The 17,362-nt window shown below is 37.9% G+C and overlaps 1 protein-coding gene across 1 annotated transcript in view; it reads left to right on the top strand.

The window, feature by feature from the left end:
- IQCG (IQ motif containing G) overlaps positions 1 to 17,362 on the top strand; it is a 55,011-nt gene that overhangs the window by 11,004 nt on the left and 26,645 nt on the right. The window contains exons 4-5 of the mRNA XM_044666726.1: positions 3,369 to 3,497; positions 6,009 to 6,090. Of these exons, the coding sequence (XP_044522661.1) occupies positions 3,369 to 3,497; positions 6,009 to 6,090 (211 nt within the window). The remainder of the gene's footprint in view (positions 1 to 3,368; positions 3,498 to 6,008; positions 6,091 to 17,362) is intronic.

Genomic DNA, 17,362 nt, shown 5'->3' with positions numbered 1-17,362 from the left:
ATTTTCTATCCATCACTTAAGGGCAATCATGAGTTTTCACCATGACATTAAATTTATATAAGGTATAATTTTATAGTATGGACTTTGATAAATCAGTTTATAACAGTAACCATCTCTATCACAAAGGTAATGCCTCTTACTGTGATCACTCTGGTCTGAGTCCAGATATTCTGCTTGTAAATCCAGTCTGATAATGAATGATCTTTTTCATTTTCAGAATGGCTCATTTCTTTTCTGGTAGAGTAAGTGGGCCAAGTTTAATAATGTCTAATTAGTTCAAAGGGAACATTAAATCACTAATGCATATTTAAATACTATTTAAAAAGAGATTTAATATTTAGCAATTTATATCCAATATCTAGCTTAGTATAGTCTTTAAGGTATTTTTATAAAATCTTGGGGAAATGTGCATTTTTGACATCTCTAAGCTAAATGGAATGTAAAAGTAATATTTGTCACAAGCAAAACAATATGCATTGCTATAGTTAAGAATTTAGTGGAAGTCAGTTATTTGTATACTTTTTCTCATCCTTCTTATAACCACTACATAAACAGAATATGTATTTAACCCCTCTTAAAGCCATGAATATTGACAATAAAATTCATCAGAGATGTCTTGGCAGAGCATTTTACCCTAAAACAATACATGAGGATGATTTTTGGTTGATTTAAAAATCTTATCATGATACTGATAGATTTAAAATATCTTCTAAAACATTTTTTTTTAAACCCTTGTACTTCGGTATATTGTCTCATAGGTAGAAGAGTGGTAAGGGTGGGCAATGGGGGTCAAGTGACTTGCCCATCTTCTAAAACATTTTATGATTATCCTTTTCCCCCTTGCATCAGTTCTCATGGTATTTGAGACAAACAATAGAATATTAAATAGGAACTGCTGCTAGCAAGCCCAGCTTATGTCATTTAATGTGAGAAGCAACTTCATATAGTTGAAAGATCTCAGGAGCAAAACAAAATAACTCTGAGGTTTCACCTCTGTAATGCAAGGTGGCTAACAGAAACTTTTTGCTTCTGTAATTTCTAACGGTCACAAAAAGTCAGTTAAACATCTTAGAATCTTCAGAAAGTCAGTTAGGACTTGAAGCTATAAATAGAGGTGAAGTTCCAACTGATGGGGCTTTTGCCTTCTGGCTTTCACTGTGGCTGGAGGCTTTTGCTTTAGCTTAGCCTGTTAGCTTTGGCCTTTCGGCTTGGCTTTGTCCTAATTGCTTCGACCATTCCCTTGTCTTGGGGAAATTTAGACCTATCTCATTTTTCTGGACCTCTCCCTGATCTCCCCATCCATATCCCTCCCCTTCCCTGAATTTCCTGTGGGTCCTGGGTGGAAGGGAGGGCTTGGTGATTGAACATAGTGGATTTTAGTTTCTTTAGATAATTAGAGTATCCTCAAATAAGTTACCCCTAGATTTAATAAGGACTTTATTTAAAAGGCAGTCAAATCTCCCAAATAGGAGAGCAAGCTCTCTCAGTCTAAACCTCTTCGTGACCCATCCCCCACCATCACCCCTCTACCTAGCAGCAGTTAGAAAATCCTGAACCTCTTTCCCTCTGACTAACCTGAGTTTAATAAATCCCCTCATTACCTACTCAAAGCCTCTAGTGAATCATTGTATTGAAGATTGAGGCAAGAGCTAAAGAGGGAAGGAATCATTTTCTTTTATTTCTTGAGAGAATTGGGGCATCCATCTTGGCAGGAAGTACCTATCCAAGACTTCCTCCAGCCATCAGTTTGACTGGCAGGGAGGGGCCCTCTCGACTCCTCCCTCAAGAGACTTTAGAAACTAACAAGAGAAACCCTCCAGCCAAACCTAAACATTTCTTACTGGCCCTAGTTTCCTTCCTGTATTCTCTGTCTCAAGCCTCTGGGAATAAACCTGTTTGAGCTGCCTCTCCTACATACCCCATTTCCCTTATCTCCTATATACCTTCCCATACCTTCATTCCTCCTCCAATCACCTATATCCCCTTTATCCTTCCTCACACCCAAATTGCCTTCATTGACCCACTCAGATAACTTACTTCTTGATAACACCTCACACCTCACAAATTGGCCAAAAAAGTGGCAATAGTCAATGTTGGAGGGGCTATGGAAAGATAGGCACACTAATATATTGTTGGCAAAACTGAAATGACATCCCTTTTGGAAAGCAATTTGAAAGTGTGCAAATAAAGTGACTATTATTTTCTGAACCAGAGACTCTATTACTGGGCTTATCCCCCAAGGATGCCATCAATAAGAGAAAAAAAAAGTCCCATATATTTCAAAATATTTGTAGAATTTTTTTTTTATGCTAAGTTTGGAAACAAAGTAGATGCCTACCTATTAGGGGAATGGCTGAAAAAAAATCTGTAGTACATGAATGTAATGGAATTCTACTGTACTGCAAGAAATGATAAATATGATGAATACAGAGAAGCATGGAAAGAGCTATATAAACTGATGCAAAGTGAAGTAAGCAGATATATTTACTAACAATAAACATAGTAACCACAACAATGTAAATAGAAAGAACAATGATACTAAAAAATCAAAAGTAAATGTTAGAAGATTATAAAGATATATAAAGAAGATTATAAAGATAAAGACTTAAATGAAGAAAGAAGAGTAGACCTCCCCAACTTATCCCTTGGTGGAGGTCAGAGGTCCACAGAACTATACATTACACATGTTTTTGGACTTCCTCAAAGCACCCATCAATTGTGCTGATTTTTTTTCCTCTTAAAAACAAACAAAAACACTCTGCCATATTGGATGACTCTCAAGGAAGGGGAAGAGGAAAGATATATGAGGTGTACTATAGAGATATCAGAAATAGAAATAGAAATAAAATATAAAATAAAAATAAAAATTGTTTAAAAAAAAAAAAGAGCCTTGGAGTTGGAGGGAGAAGACCTGAATTTGAGTCCTACCTCTTTTATTTATTAGTGACATAACCCTAGACAAGTCCTTGAGCCTTTCTCAGTCTCAATTTTCTATTTAGTGGGGCTAATCATATTTGCATTGTTTACCTTATAGGATAGTTCTGAAGAAAGTACTTTGTTGACTAAGAAGTGTCATATAAAGATGAACTACTATTATTTTCAAACTGCTTTTTCTGAACATTTTATAGCTTTTTTCTGTGATATAAAGAGATTGCATGGTACAGAGGAAACTGGGGTAGAAATTAAGAGACATAAGGCTATTACAATCTCATCCCCTCTCTGGACCTCAGTGTTCTCAAGAGAAGGTGAATTCCAAGGTATCTTGCAGACCTTGCAATCTGTGATTAAGATACAAATTCTAGTCTTCTGTGGGGGCAGGGAAATAAGGATCATTAACCCATTATATTTTGACTTGTTCTCATTGGCAGAGAGTATGCTAGCAATGTAATATCAAGCACTGTAAAGGAGATGCAGGAGTTGGGGACATTCCACAGTCTTTTGAAAGCTTTGGACAAAGAAAAGGAAAAAAAAACAAATTTCTGTGAAATCATTGCCAGGTCAGTATAAAAAGTATATATCTGCTTTGGTACATTTTAGGATTTTTAAAAATATTCATATCAGAGTATCTGATTTCCAAAACAAATTGACATGTATTCACTCAGGCTATGGAGCTTAGTCTAGGTACTCTAGGTTTGCTTGCATCTTAAAATACTCTTTTCTCTTATGGAGACCATTGGAAATTCAGAACTGAATCAATTGGATACTTGCGAGGGCTTTATACTATCATGATCCCTCAAATGCTAACATCACTCTGTAGAATTGAAACCATTGTCCATCAACATCCTCCTCTCTAGCCAGCTGCTCCTGCCTGATCCTAGAACCCTTCTCATACACGCCTATTATGGAACCTTATCTTCATTCAGTTGGTTTATGTTCGTCCATTCTCTGTTCTTTCTTTCAATAGCTAATGATAGTCAGCGTTTGTAGAGCTAAATTAAGGTTTGCAAAGTGCTATACATCTTATTTCATTTGATCCTCACAATAACTCTTTAAAGAAGGTATTTAGCATCCCTATATATTTTACAGGTAATTAAGGCCATTTCATTCATTCAGTATACTCTCTTATGCCTTGAGATATAATTAGCAATTTAATCAAATGTTTCCTTCTGCCAACACAGCTTCTTTTGGAGGACAGTATTCCCTCCCTGCCTTAACAAAAATTTCTGCTTTTTTAGGAAAGAGGATGAGGAGGTAGGAAGGGGGAAGGTTCCGTTTTGATTCTACTAGGTAGCTGTTAAAAAATTTAATATTTCTGGGCATACAAATGAAGAAAGTTACAACTGTATCCTCTGCAATTCCTTGGATAATAGAAGATTATATTCATGTAGAGTTCTTGAGCAATTTTGATCATATACATGAAAATAATAAAAACCATCCTGAGAGACACTTGGATCTCATAAAACCCTTTCAAGAATCCCAAGGTTTTTCGTCTTGTTGCTGCAATAAATTCAGTATAGTCTGTTCTGTGTGTTTAGGTGATGTGCTCATCCATTTTTATCAGTTTTTTCAGGCTGGCCTTGACACCTCACATCTATTAACTTCATCCTTCTAATTTAGCTATCAAATCAGATTTTCTCTGTTACATTATGGATACTTATAGTTGTTTGGGTGACTATACTCATTTCTTTGTATTTAAAACAACATAATTTAGGAAAGAAGAAAAAAGGAGAGGTAACAATATATTTAAAAAATAATCATGGAGTGAGACTCGTGCTATGAAGCAGGGGATGCTTATATTCTAAATGGCATAGTGCATGGCTTGAATTCTAAATAGCATATATTCTAAAGATCACAGGTTTAGAAGTCTAAATGTGAGGCTATGTGGTACAGTGGATAGAGCACCAGGTCTAAAATCAGGAAGACTCATCTCTGTGAGTTCAAATCTTACCTCAGACCCCCCACTAGCTGTATGACCCAGGACAAGTTATTTAATCCCATTTGCCTAGGTTTCCTCATCTTTCAAATGAGCTGGAGGAGGAAATGGCAAACCACCCCAGTATCTTTGCCAAGGAAACCCCAAACAGGGTCACAAAGAGTTGGACATAACTGAACAATAACAGTAAAAAATGGGGTACTAGTTAATTTTCTTCAGAAATCAGAGAGAAAAATAATTCTATAACATATCAAATTCTGGGGTTCTATAAAATCCAGTGTTTCCTTAGAACATTTTTTGTTGTTTTTGAATGTTTCTTATACTCTTCTTCAAGGATATTTTTTGTGTACTTCATCACATTATCTAAGAAAGGAATATTTAGCCTCAACAAAGCATTCTGTGACTGTATTAAAGGCTTCTTATATCAAGCTTGAGTTTTATGGACATAAAGTCCTGTGTAAGGAAAATTACTGTATTTATGGTATATAACTAGATTAGAAGAGGGGGAGACTGGTGGCTGGGAGATCAGGTGAAAGTTGATGAGGGTTTGAATGAGTATTTTTTTATTCATATACTTTAAATTGTATTAACTAGTTTTGGGTTTGTTGTTGATGTTTTTTGATGCTAAAATGAAATCCTATATGCCAGGTAGGTATACCCTTTGTAAATAAAGGGTTTTCTTGATCTCTAAAAATGTTAGAAGAAGTAAATTTGCCTGTTTTGGTATGGAAATTTAGCAAGAGTTTTTTGTAATGGAAATGTTTGAGACAGGCAGAGAATACAGTACTTAGGGTGTATTCAGTTTAGCATTGATCAGAAGATGGGACAGTTTCCAGTGAATCCCTAAAGTGAACCATAATTAAAAAAAACAAAAAACCTTACCTTCTGTCTTAGAATCAATACTGTGTATTGGTTCCAAGGCAGAAGAGTGTTAAGGGCTAGGCAATGGGGGTTAAGTGACTTGCCCAGGATCACACAGCTAGGAAGTATCTGAGGCCAAATTTGATCCTAGGACCTCCTAGTCTCTAGGCCTGGCTCTCAATCCACTGAGCCACCCAGCTGCCCCCTGATCCATAATTTCTGTTTCAGTACTCAAAGTACTAACTGTTCCTTCTCCCTCTCTCATTTATTTTAGAGAGGAGAAAGGGAGAAAACAAATAAGATATCTCCAGAAAGAGCTTCAGGATGTCAAAAAAGATCGGCAAGTAGAAACACAGGTAAGAATCATTTTATATGACAGCATTATAAAGTAGGACTATTTCTCCTCTATATAAAGCTTTAATCTAGGATGGGTTTTTATAGGTTCTCCAATGATAAATTTACTCTGGAAGATGTATTTTAAAGCACTAATGTGCCTAAGATGTATATTAAGACCACTGAGAGTGAACCTGGTTTGTTGAACAGAATGGAGATGTATTGGGAACCAACAGACAACGAAGGCCTTAGGCTTGAGAACAGAGTAAGTAGGGATGGACAGTGGTTTAACACTATTTTAGAACACAAGTGAAGACAATGCTTTGAGAGAGGGAGGAGCCTGGTAATCTTCCATACAGAAGTTAAAAGAATCTAGTTAGTTATTTAAAACTGTCTCAGATCACCTAACATTTATTCCAAGTTAGTATTTCTCTTAGCCTCTTGGAGAAAATGTTTAAGCTGGTTGTGTTTTCTTTCATAAATTAAAAAAATTTTTTTGAAACATTTTCTTTTGAAATAACAGATACTTCTCATTCAGCATCCATGCAACCCTCCTTGTAAAATACATTTCTTGAAAAATGGTTAATTGATCAATGAAAGGAGTAATGAATCCTATAACTCTGACAGCATGATTCTAGTTTGTTGTATCTCCAGGTTAACTTGATTTGCATGGTTATCATATTATTTTTTGACTTTGCTGCCAGCAATTTGTGCCAATTTATACAGGTCTTCCTGTGTTTCTCTGAGTTCTTCATTTTGGTCATCACTTTCTGCAGAGTAGCATTCCATTTTCCGTTGCTCAAATTTTTGGGGATATATTATAGATACATATAGATACACATATACATGCATATGTATATATATTTGTGTGTATACATACATATATATTTTTGTTACAAATAAAAATTGATCTGGAGACTATTTACCAGATTTATAAACATTTATTAATAGAGAGAGATTAAGAGAAAGAGAGATATCAGCCTTACTAGAACTGATACTTCATTTTGCTGGATGGCATTGACTGCTACTGCTTGCCAGAGATGGCCTGATGAGATAAGGAAGAACACCAGCCCTGTGGCAGGTTTGGAAGCCAAGAGAACAACTCGGTTTCCCACACTGGTTTAAAAAACCTCTCAGGTCCACCTTCACCCAACTCTCACCCGTGACTCCAAGAAGCTGTGGCCTACACAGTGGCCACATCCTGGTAAGTCCATCTGGGTAGACAGGCTAGACCAGGTTGAGAGTGATCAATAGGCCTCAAACTTGTCAGTGTGTTAGGTGGGTATCTATCCCGACCATATAAAGACTTCCAGAGGAATAGGCAGAGGAGAACAATTTGTTCCATCAGACCAGGAAGGTGACTGAAGCAGGTACAGAGTGGTCAAGACATTGAAGAGAAGATGTCAGGGTCATTCATCCAATTCCTGCCCCTTCCAAGAACTAGACAGGGCCTTTTCAGTTTATACTGTAAACAAAAGCTCACCCCAGCTGGCCTCGATGATCTGTGTCCTTGTCCCCTTCATCAAGGTTTGAGGTAATCTGGTTTACAGGGGAGATAATCAGATTGATATCTAGTGAAGTGGTTTTTCTTGCTTAGATTGCTAGAGGTGACTGGAGCCTTATGACTAGGCCTTGTTCCTCAGATGACAGCTCCCACTGCTGAAGCAATCCCCAGGAGTTGAGAATTCTTAGTCCATCTCCTCATTTAATATCCACCAATCAAGGGTTGTTTTTGTATTGTCAAAGGGTGTTCCCAGTGATTTACTGTCAGGAAGACAGACCTGGATCTATCTCTTAGCATCTTTGAACACAAAGAAAGATTACTGACCATCAATTTATTGATTGTTGGCTGGCATAATTAATAAATTGATTTTCTATACCTAGAACTTTGTCTCTCAGAATTCTATTTGTGACAGAGCCTATGGATTTTATTTTATTTATTTATTTATTTTTTAAACTCAACTTCTGTTATTGGCTCCTTGGTGGAAGAGTGGTAAGGGTGGGCAATGAGGGTCAAGTGACTTGCCCAGGGTCACACAGCTGGGAAGTGTCTGAGGCTGGATTTGAACCTAGGACCTCCAGTCTCTAGGCCTGGCTCTCAATCCATTAAGCTACCCAGCCACCCCGAGCCTATGGATTCTTTTGAAAAGACTTGTCTTCAGCTGGTTCCAATACTTTTGGGCAATTGTCTATTATGATTTCCTTAAGTATGATATTCAAATTTGTTTGTTTGTTTGTTTTATCATGCTTTTCTAGGAAACCAGTGGTTTTAGATTATCTTTTCAAATCCTGTTTTCTAGAACAGTTCTTTTTTTGTTATAAATACCTTAAACGTTGTTCCAGTTTTGCTGTCTTTTGACTTTGTTCTATCTCCTGTTGCAATTCTGACTTTTTGAATTCTCACCTTTTTACTTTTTTTTCCCCAGGGTGACCCTTGTTTTGCTGAAGTTTTCTGACTGCTGTCCTAAGCTATAGATTTTCCTTTCAAGTTTTTCCATTAAAGAGCTCTAATTTCACATCTTATCTCTTCCTTACTCTTTCATTAGACCTTCCAACTATTCTTAGTGTTCCTGTGACCATTCTGTTCTGCCTTCTGGAGAGTTCTGGTTCATTGCAGATTTATTCTTTCTTTCTGGCATTTCATCCTGGCATTCTTTTGTCACATATCATTTCTTCATCATATTAAGAGCTGTTTTCTGCTTGTTCATTTTTAAGTATTACTGCTAGTTTGTTTCTTCTGAATTTTCCTTGTGATAAAGGATGTCTTTTCCTTCTCTTTTTTCAGTTGTTGCTGCTCATCTTTTAGTTTATTGGAAGTATTATCTAGCTGTTTTGGTAGTGGCTCAAGTAACATAGAAATCCACCCAACCCCCACCTAGTCATTTTCCCAGAAAATGTCCTCAATATCCCTCCTCTCCCCACCTCCAATCCTACTTTTCTCTTGCCTAATTACAAAGCAGCTATTGGTGTTTGTTTTAGGACATTATTTCCTTTCTCAGCTCTTTGCTTTTGTTCTTCAAATACCATTTTAAATCTTTGAGAGTTTTTAGCAGCTTCACAGAAGCTGACTTGTACTCATATTTTCTCTTTGCTGAAAAGCCCTCTTCTTTGGTTTTCTTTCAGTCTTTGTCCTGTATTATAAAGCTTTTCCCCAACCCCTACTCTCTCCATTACTATTTAACCTTTTCTGACTCTCTTTTACTACCTAATAACAGATGATATTCACCTCCCTTCTAGGTTCACAAAAAAGAAATACACAATCACTTCATTAAGAGAATTTTAGATAGTTAAAGGCAAGGTTAAGAAACCATATCAAAAGAGATTATTGAAAATTTGGCCCCATCCCAGCTATGTTCCTTTCTCCTTAGCTCTCAAGCCCCTTAAAAGCATGTTGATTATAGAGTTTCCTGAGCAACAACATTCACCTACTCTAGAGATAGATACTCTTCACTCACATTCTTAACTCTTGCATTTATCCTTTGCAAGGAGCTAAACAATCTAACCAAACATAGTTTAATGCCATTCTGAAGCTACAATGGGAGTGGGTCACTGAGATAGCACAGGAAATCAACACTAAGAGAACCAAGTCGAAACTGGGAACAAAAAGTATGTGTGAGGTATGGGAGTTGGCCAAACCATGGAATAATAATAGCTAGCATTTATAGGACGCTTGGAGGTTTGCAATATGCTTTACAAATATTCTTATTTCATCCTCACAACAACTCTGGGAGGCAGATGCTATTATTATCCTCATTTTACAGATAAAGAAACTGAGGCAAGCAGAGATTAAAGAATTCACCCAGGTTTACATAGCTAATAAGTATTTGAGCTCAGGAAGATGATTCCAGGCCTGGCTCTCTATCCGTTGTGCTACCTAGCTGTCCCTGTACAATTTGTTTGAATCCTATTTAGTGGCAAGTAGATAGATTGGTTCTTCCACTCAATGAGACTCAGTTTTTCACTTAGAGTTCTAGGTTAGTTTCTGACTTTAGTTTCATTAGAAGCCCAGTGTCACCTTCTAGGGATTAATAAATGAGAATGTCATTGTTCTCTTCCCTATCATTATCCCTTGAGAATAAAGACTTGGAAATTTCAGAACCTTAGTCTTCAGAAGAGCAAAAACTGGTTTTTATCATTAGTTGTCACCCCAGTAATCTGAGGCCAATTCCCTAATTCCTTCCTGATAAAGGCTGGTTGCCCATGTCCTCAAGGTCCATTGAATTAATTGAAGCCCATTTGATGACACTTTCCCCAACCATAAACTAATATATACTAATAATTATAAAGCAAGTCAAGTACCTTTCATGAAGGATCCAAAACTATGCCTTTTTTTCTTTCTCCTTACTCCATCTTCACTTCTACCTTATTTTCTATTTCTATTCCTTTTTTTTAACTCATACCTTCTGTATTTATATCAATTCCAAGACAGAGGAGTGGCAGGGACTAGGCATTCAGGATTATGCGACTTGGCCAAGGTCACACAGCACCCATGGAACATCCAATCTGAGATGTCCAAAAGGCAATTGGTGATAACTGTAATAGGTATAGACTGTAAAAGTTTAAAAGCAGATTTGTGTAAGCATGTTAGGGAAAGCCTTTGCTGGAAGTCATGGACATTCTGAATAGAATGCAGGGGGTAGGGAGGAGAGTGCTGAGCAACAGATAGACGGCTGTGCTGTGAGGGATTCAGAGCAGAAGTGCAATCTGCAGTCCCTTTTGACCTGGGATCTTGGAGAATGGTGAAGGTTGAAAAGGCAGAAGACATCAATCCTGCAAGTCAACTCTGAGTAGGGAAGTGGCCTGTGATGTGGTGGACAGTTTGCAGACATCTCTCCCTACCTGGTTACTTTGGATCATTGGCTCTGGAGGAGTTAGCTCCTGGCATCCTGATAACATCTCTGGAACAGTTGTGAGACCCCAAATTCAAGCCCTCTTCCTCAGGTCCTTAGCTAAGCTGTCAAACCTGGCAGAAGTCAGGCTGGCTAAGGAACTTGCCCTTTTTGACTCTAGTCCTGGGCAGTTAGATATAGTTTCACCTCATCCCCTCTCCTATCCCCTCATATTACAATTAAACTGTTTCCCTGTGTGTTTTCTAATACTTTAAGGTCCTCATTGAATGTATTTAACACTTTGAGGTTATTCTAGGCTGGGTGGGGCAGAGTGACAGTTAGTCAGGTTTAACTGCCATTTCTGTCAACGGTCATTCCCCTTATAGTTAAACCTGGTTCCCTGGCTTGTAAAGTCTTACCCATTGTCCCTTCCTGTCTCCTATCCACCCCACTGAACCCACAAATAATATTTAAGTCAGCTTCCCTGGTTTTCCCCATAAGAGTTTGGTACCCTCAGCTGGTTGGGTAACAGGAACAGGAAATTCTCTCTTGGACATACAGAGCTAGACTGGAAGTCAGAGGATTCTGAACATTCCGTGGAGGTGTACAGCCATTGGCTGTGGGCTGAAAGTTCCCAGCCAATGGTGAGCTACTCAGAACTGCTTACCCCGCTCCCCAGGTCATTGATAAAATCTCTGTGTGAAGCTAAGAATAACTAGAATAGGCCCAGAGAGAGAGTTTTTCCCCATTTTTTTTTTTTTTGCCTTTTGTTATTTGTGTTGTCCTGTTTAATTGTAAACTGGCATTGTTGTGGGAATATTGTTGTCTTTGTGTTAGTTATTGGTTATTAGTCATTCATTGTGGCTAATAACACCACTGTAATTTTGTATAACTGGTCATTTGTATCAATGTTTGGGAGAATGGTATTTGAAGACTGTATGGATTATTTGATATTGGGGTTATGGCAAGGAATATTATTCATCCCCTACCTGTGGCTTAAAATCTGCTTTTAAACTTTTACAGCCTATACCTATTATACATGGGCTATTTGAACTCAGGCCTTCCTGACTCTAAGCCTGTTGCTCTTTCTACTGGGCTACCTAGCTGCCCCTCCCTGTTTCTTTTTTTTTTCTTTAAGATTTATTGACACTTTTATTTTCTATTTATTTCCAAATATGCTCTTCCTTACTCTATACATTGAGCACCTACCTTCATCTTGAACCAAAGATAAATGAATAAAAAAAAGTTTATCAATCACTATGTGTACAACCCCATGTTAACTGCTGAGGATACAAATAGAAAAAGTAAGCTCACTCTAATTGGAGGAGACCACCCCATCTATGAGGATCAGCTCCAAGGCACATACAAAAGTCCAGAAATCCTAGGGTTGAAATGGCAGGACAGAAGACAAGGCCCTGTGGTCCTCAGGGGATAGCAGCAGTCTATACAAAGGGGCCCAGAGGACTTTAGAGGTCAATAGAGACAGTTCAAGGTACAGTGGAGAGAACATGAAGCCTGGAACTCAAACACTATGTGTTTTGAAGCTATGTGACCTGGACAAGTTACTTAATCATTGCCTCTGATCATTGGGTGAATCACATGATATAATATTTGTAGAAAAGTGCATAGCTTAGAAAAGCACATAGCAGGGAATACTTATTCCTTTATTCCTTTGCAGGGCAGATGGTAAGGACTGATGGTCTTCCTTCTTCCTAGAAGGTTGTAGTTGGGTACTCCCAGCTCATCCAATTAAACAAACAAAAAACAGTTCTGCAAAACTAACCAACAGATAGACCACATCTGACAGTATATACTGTATTCCACATCTCTACCACTTTTAAAGTAAAAAAAAAAAATGAGGTGGGTTTTCTCATCTCTGGGGCCTAGCTTGGTCACTGTGATTACATAATATTCAGATTGCTTTATGGTTCTTTCTGTTTATATCCTTGTAGTCACTGTGCAGGGAATTTCCAGATCTATATATTTAGTCCTATTCTTTGTCCTGAATGGCAGGCCCACATCACCATCTTTTGGATATCTCAGATTGGATGTTCCATAGGGCCTCAAACTCAACATGGCCAAAGTGGAACTTAATATCTTTTTTTATTAAAAAATTTTTTTTCTTAATAGTTTTCCCCTAAAAACCCTCCCAATATTTCCAACTTTTCTATTATTGTTGAGGCCATCACCATTTTCTAGGTTATCCAGGTTCACAGCTTTGGTGTCATCTTTTGACCCTTCATTCACCCTCACCCTACCTGTCCAATCCACTGATAAGTCTTGTGATTTATACCTTGACAACATCTCTTGTATATGTCCCCTCCTCCCCTCTAACACTGCTATCTCAGATGTAGGCCCTCATTACCTCGCACTTGAACAACTGCAATAACCTTCTGGTTGGACTCCCTGTTTTATAGTTATGGACTCTAATCCAGCCTCCATTCAGCTGCTAAAGTGATTTTTCTATTGTCTTCCCTCCTCCTACTCAATAAACCCCAGTGATTCCCTTTTATTACTAGGATCAAATTTAAAATCTTCTAGCATTGAATCCCGTATCCCTTTACAACCTAGCTTCTTTTTGCCTTTCAGTTTTATACTTTATTCCTTTCTACCATATTCCATGTTCTGTCTGCACTGACTTGTAGTTCCTCAAACATTGTTAACCATCTCCCATCTTCATGCATTTGCACTGGCTGTGCCCATGCCTAGGATGCTCTTCCTTCTCTCCACTGCCTCCTGGCTTTACTGGTTTCCTTGAAGACTCAGCTCAAATTCTGCCTTTTCTAAGAAGCCTTTTGATGGGCAGAGCCAAGATAGTGGCTTAGTAGCAGTGAAAGCCTAAATCGCTCTGACAATCCTTCCAAATAATCTTTAAAAAGTGCCTCAAAGTGACAGGAATAAAAAACGAACAGCAAGAAGGAGGGAGGGAGCTCTCTCACTGAATGCAACTTGAAAGGCAGGCAGAGAGAGCTGATTTTCACTGGTCAAGAGGGAACCAGGAGCAAAAACTGTATACAGAGGAATGCTAGTTGTCCCCCACCTCCCTCCCCGCTATGATTGTGCCAGTTTGTGCTACTGAACATAGGCTAACTTTGGGATCCCAGGGTGGGAGCTATACCAACAAAACAGTACCTCAGGCCCACCCCTTGATATCTCAGACCCTGGCACCAGATTGCAGTGAGGCTGGGAAGTCCATAGCACTGGACCCTTTCAAGCCTCTACTGTTGCAGTACAGCCCTAGTCCCAGAGCAAAATAGTTCATATTGCCAATCCCTAAAAGCCAGCAGAGGAGATAGAATCAGCAAGCAACTTTCAGACTTTTCAGTCCACAGACAAAAAAAAAAGTCTGGGAAAATGAACAAACAGTAAAAGAAACATTTAACCCTCAAAAATTTCTGTGGGGTAAAGAGCAAAGCACAGAACCAAAAGGAGATGGTGAGATCCAAGCAACCATATGCAAAACTTAAAAAAAAAAAAAGCAAAAGAAACACCTATATGTAGAAAATTTCTATGGAGACAGAGAGTAAAACACAGAGCCAATAGTGGACTATGAGATGCAAGCAACCACATGCAAAACTTCAAAAAAAATTGAGAATTGGTCTCAAGTTCTGGAAGAACTCAAAAAGGAATTCAAAAGTCAAATAATTGTTGAAGAAAAATGGGAAAAAGAAATTAAAGTAATGCAAAAAGAAAATAACAGCTTAAAAAGCAAAATTTGTCCACTGGAAAAAGAGACAAAAAATAAAATGAAGAAAAGAGAGTTATGAAAACTAGAATGGACCAAAGGAAGATCAAAAGGTCATGGAAGAAATTCAGTCTTTAAAAATTAGAATTAGGCAAATAGAAGCTAATGAATTTATAAGACATCAAGAAACAATAAAACAAAATCAAAAGAATGAAAAAAATGGAAGAAAACATGAAATATCTCATTGAAAAAATAACTAACATGGAAAATAGATCCAGGAGATACAATTTAAGCATTATTGGACTACCTGAAAGTCATGTCCAAGAAGTCTTTTCAAGTCCCCCTTAATGCTGTAAGTGTTAAAATTAATGGTTTGGCTACATATATGAAAATTATAAATCTTTTATTTATAATACAGGAAGGGAAAACTAGCTATCCACTCACCCAAGACAATGAGTGGAGCTAAAGGTGACAACCGAGGCCAACTTTTTACTTTGAGCCAACCTTCTTCTTGAAGCTGACTTCCTTCTAGGAGTGAGTCTCTTCTTGGAGTTCTTTCTCTACTACCTTCCTTCAACAGACTCACTGCTCAGGGATTTTCATGGCTTTTATGGTAGTTTCTTTTCCCTGCCCCTTTTCATGGGGGCCAATAACAGTTTCCAAATTGTCTGAGTTGTCACCGTTAGATTCACACCTTTCTGAGTATGTGAACTCTTAAGTTTCTGGCTGTTTGAGTTTGGAGAAAAAGGTGGAGCTCTCCAAGTATCTTGTTGGTTTCTCACCTAGCATCAAGTAAGGTGTGAACTCACTAAGTGGTTTGTGAGCTCCTCCACCTAGTTCAAGCTTCAAGTTCAATCAAAAGGTAGACAAAGGAGAGGTAATCTTGTTCTCACAATTTAGTGAGGTACTAAGTAGGGGTAATTAAATTATTGTCAAAGTTTTAACTCCAACTAGGTAAAGAAAACAAAGGATTCTCTTTTTACAAGTATAAACTCAAAGAGAACCAAGAATTCCCTTTCACAATGCTAGTGTTTCCTCTCTGAGATTACATTGTTTCCCCTCTGCTTACACTGTTTATATCTTGTATATACAGTACATTGTTTTTTTATGTTGTTGCTCCCATTAGAGTGGGAGCCCTTGAGGTCAGAGACTGTGTTTTTGCCTGTTTTTGTACCTCTGATACATTAGCACAAATATCTGGCATATAGTAAATAATTAAGAAATGTTTGTTAATTAACTTTTTTTTCTTCATCTTCTCATAATCCACTGCTGTCTCACATTTTCTTCTTCCTTTTTTCCTAATTATCTCCTTTTTCATTCTGTTCCTTCTTTCTCCATCCCTGACCTGGCTTTTCTTGTATATACCTTTCCTCTAGCCTAAAAGCACTTGTGCCAACAAGTATGGGGTAGAGGGAAGAAATCAGTGTAATTCCTCCTATCTTGCAAAGGCCTATTGAGGAATGAATTGATCCTAGGAGATAAGGAGAGAGGCATATAAGGTGACAGCATTGGCAATATGGCAGATTAGTAGTGACTTTTCATGGTGCTAAGGAAGAAGGGAGGGAGGGCAGCCCCCATTTTGGTGCCAAAAGGCAAAAGCTCTGGATGAAAATGGAAGCAGCACATGGGGATCAAAGGGCTTAGCCTCATTGGCCATCTATCTATCAGACCATGTAAATAATATACTTTGATGAATCCTGAGACCATTCATAAAACATCACAGGATCAGTCACTATCTTCAACAACAGGCGGACAAGATAGGCAGATATTCTAATATAATATATTGCCTTATCAAAACAATATTTTATTGTTTCCTATGGCTTTCTCTGGAAAGGTTTCACCTAATTCATACCATAACCATTTTCTTTCTTTTCAACCAACCCAAAAATGCAATCTAAAACAAAATAGGGCAGTAACAAAATTCTCCTTTTAACAACCTAGAGTTTCTTCATTGCCCAACAACCAGCAACCCCTTCCTTGACTATCATTAGAAAGTCTGTGATAGTCACATTAGACTGTCACATTAGATGTCACCCTTGCCATCAAAGCCTTTTAAATTGGATTCAGTCAGCTTTCTCTTTTCATGACTATACACTTCTATTCTGAAGTCAAAAAAACAACATGAACTATAAGATAATCTTAGGATTTGGAAATAAAACTTGGCCTGATGGGAAAACCCACAGAAAAACTGCATCATTCCAAGGACCTGGGCCAGCTCTCCAGATACTCTGGCAAACCAGAGTTAGTGGGGGCAGAACAGAACTTTCTTGAGTCAGCCTGTCTGAGAAAGGAAATTTAACCACATAAGTCAATGTCATTGATATGCATAACTCAGTACTTCTAGGCTGGTTCTTTTCTTTATTATTATTATTATTATTTTAAATTTAAATTTAAATTTTGAATATTTTCCCAGTTACATGTTTCTTCCCTCTCCCCCAAACCCTCCCACCCCACCCCCATAGCCAATGCACAATTCCACTGGGTTTTACATGTATCATTGATTAAGACTTAATTCCATATTATTGATAGTTGGACTAGAGTTATCATTTAGTGTCTTAATCCCCAATAATATCCCCATCAGCCCATGTGTTCAAGCAGTTGTTTTCTGTGTTTCTCCTCCCACAGTTCTTCCTCTGAATATGGGTAGTTTTCTTTCCTATAAGTCCCTTAGCCTTGCTCTGGATCCTTGCATTGCTGCTAGTAGAGAAGTCTGTTATGTTTGATTGTACCACAGTGTATCAGCCTCTGTGTATAATGTTCTCCTGGTTCTGCTCCTGTCAC

This window comes from Gracilinanus agilis, chromosome 3, assembly GCF_016433145.1.
Source record: "Gracilinanus agilis isolate LMUSP501 chromosome 3, AgileGrace, whole genome shotgun sequence".
NCBI classification, from domain to species: Eukaryota; Metazoa; Chordata; class Mammalia; order Didelphimorphia; family Didelphidae; genus Gracilinanus; species Gracilinanus agilis.
Note: the sequence above shows the minus strand (reverse complement) of the source record. Positions and strands in the feature narration are given on the sequence as shown.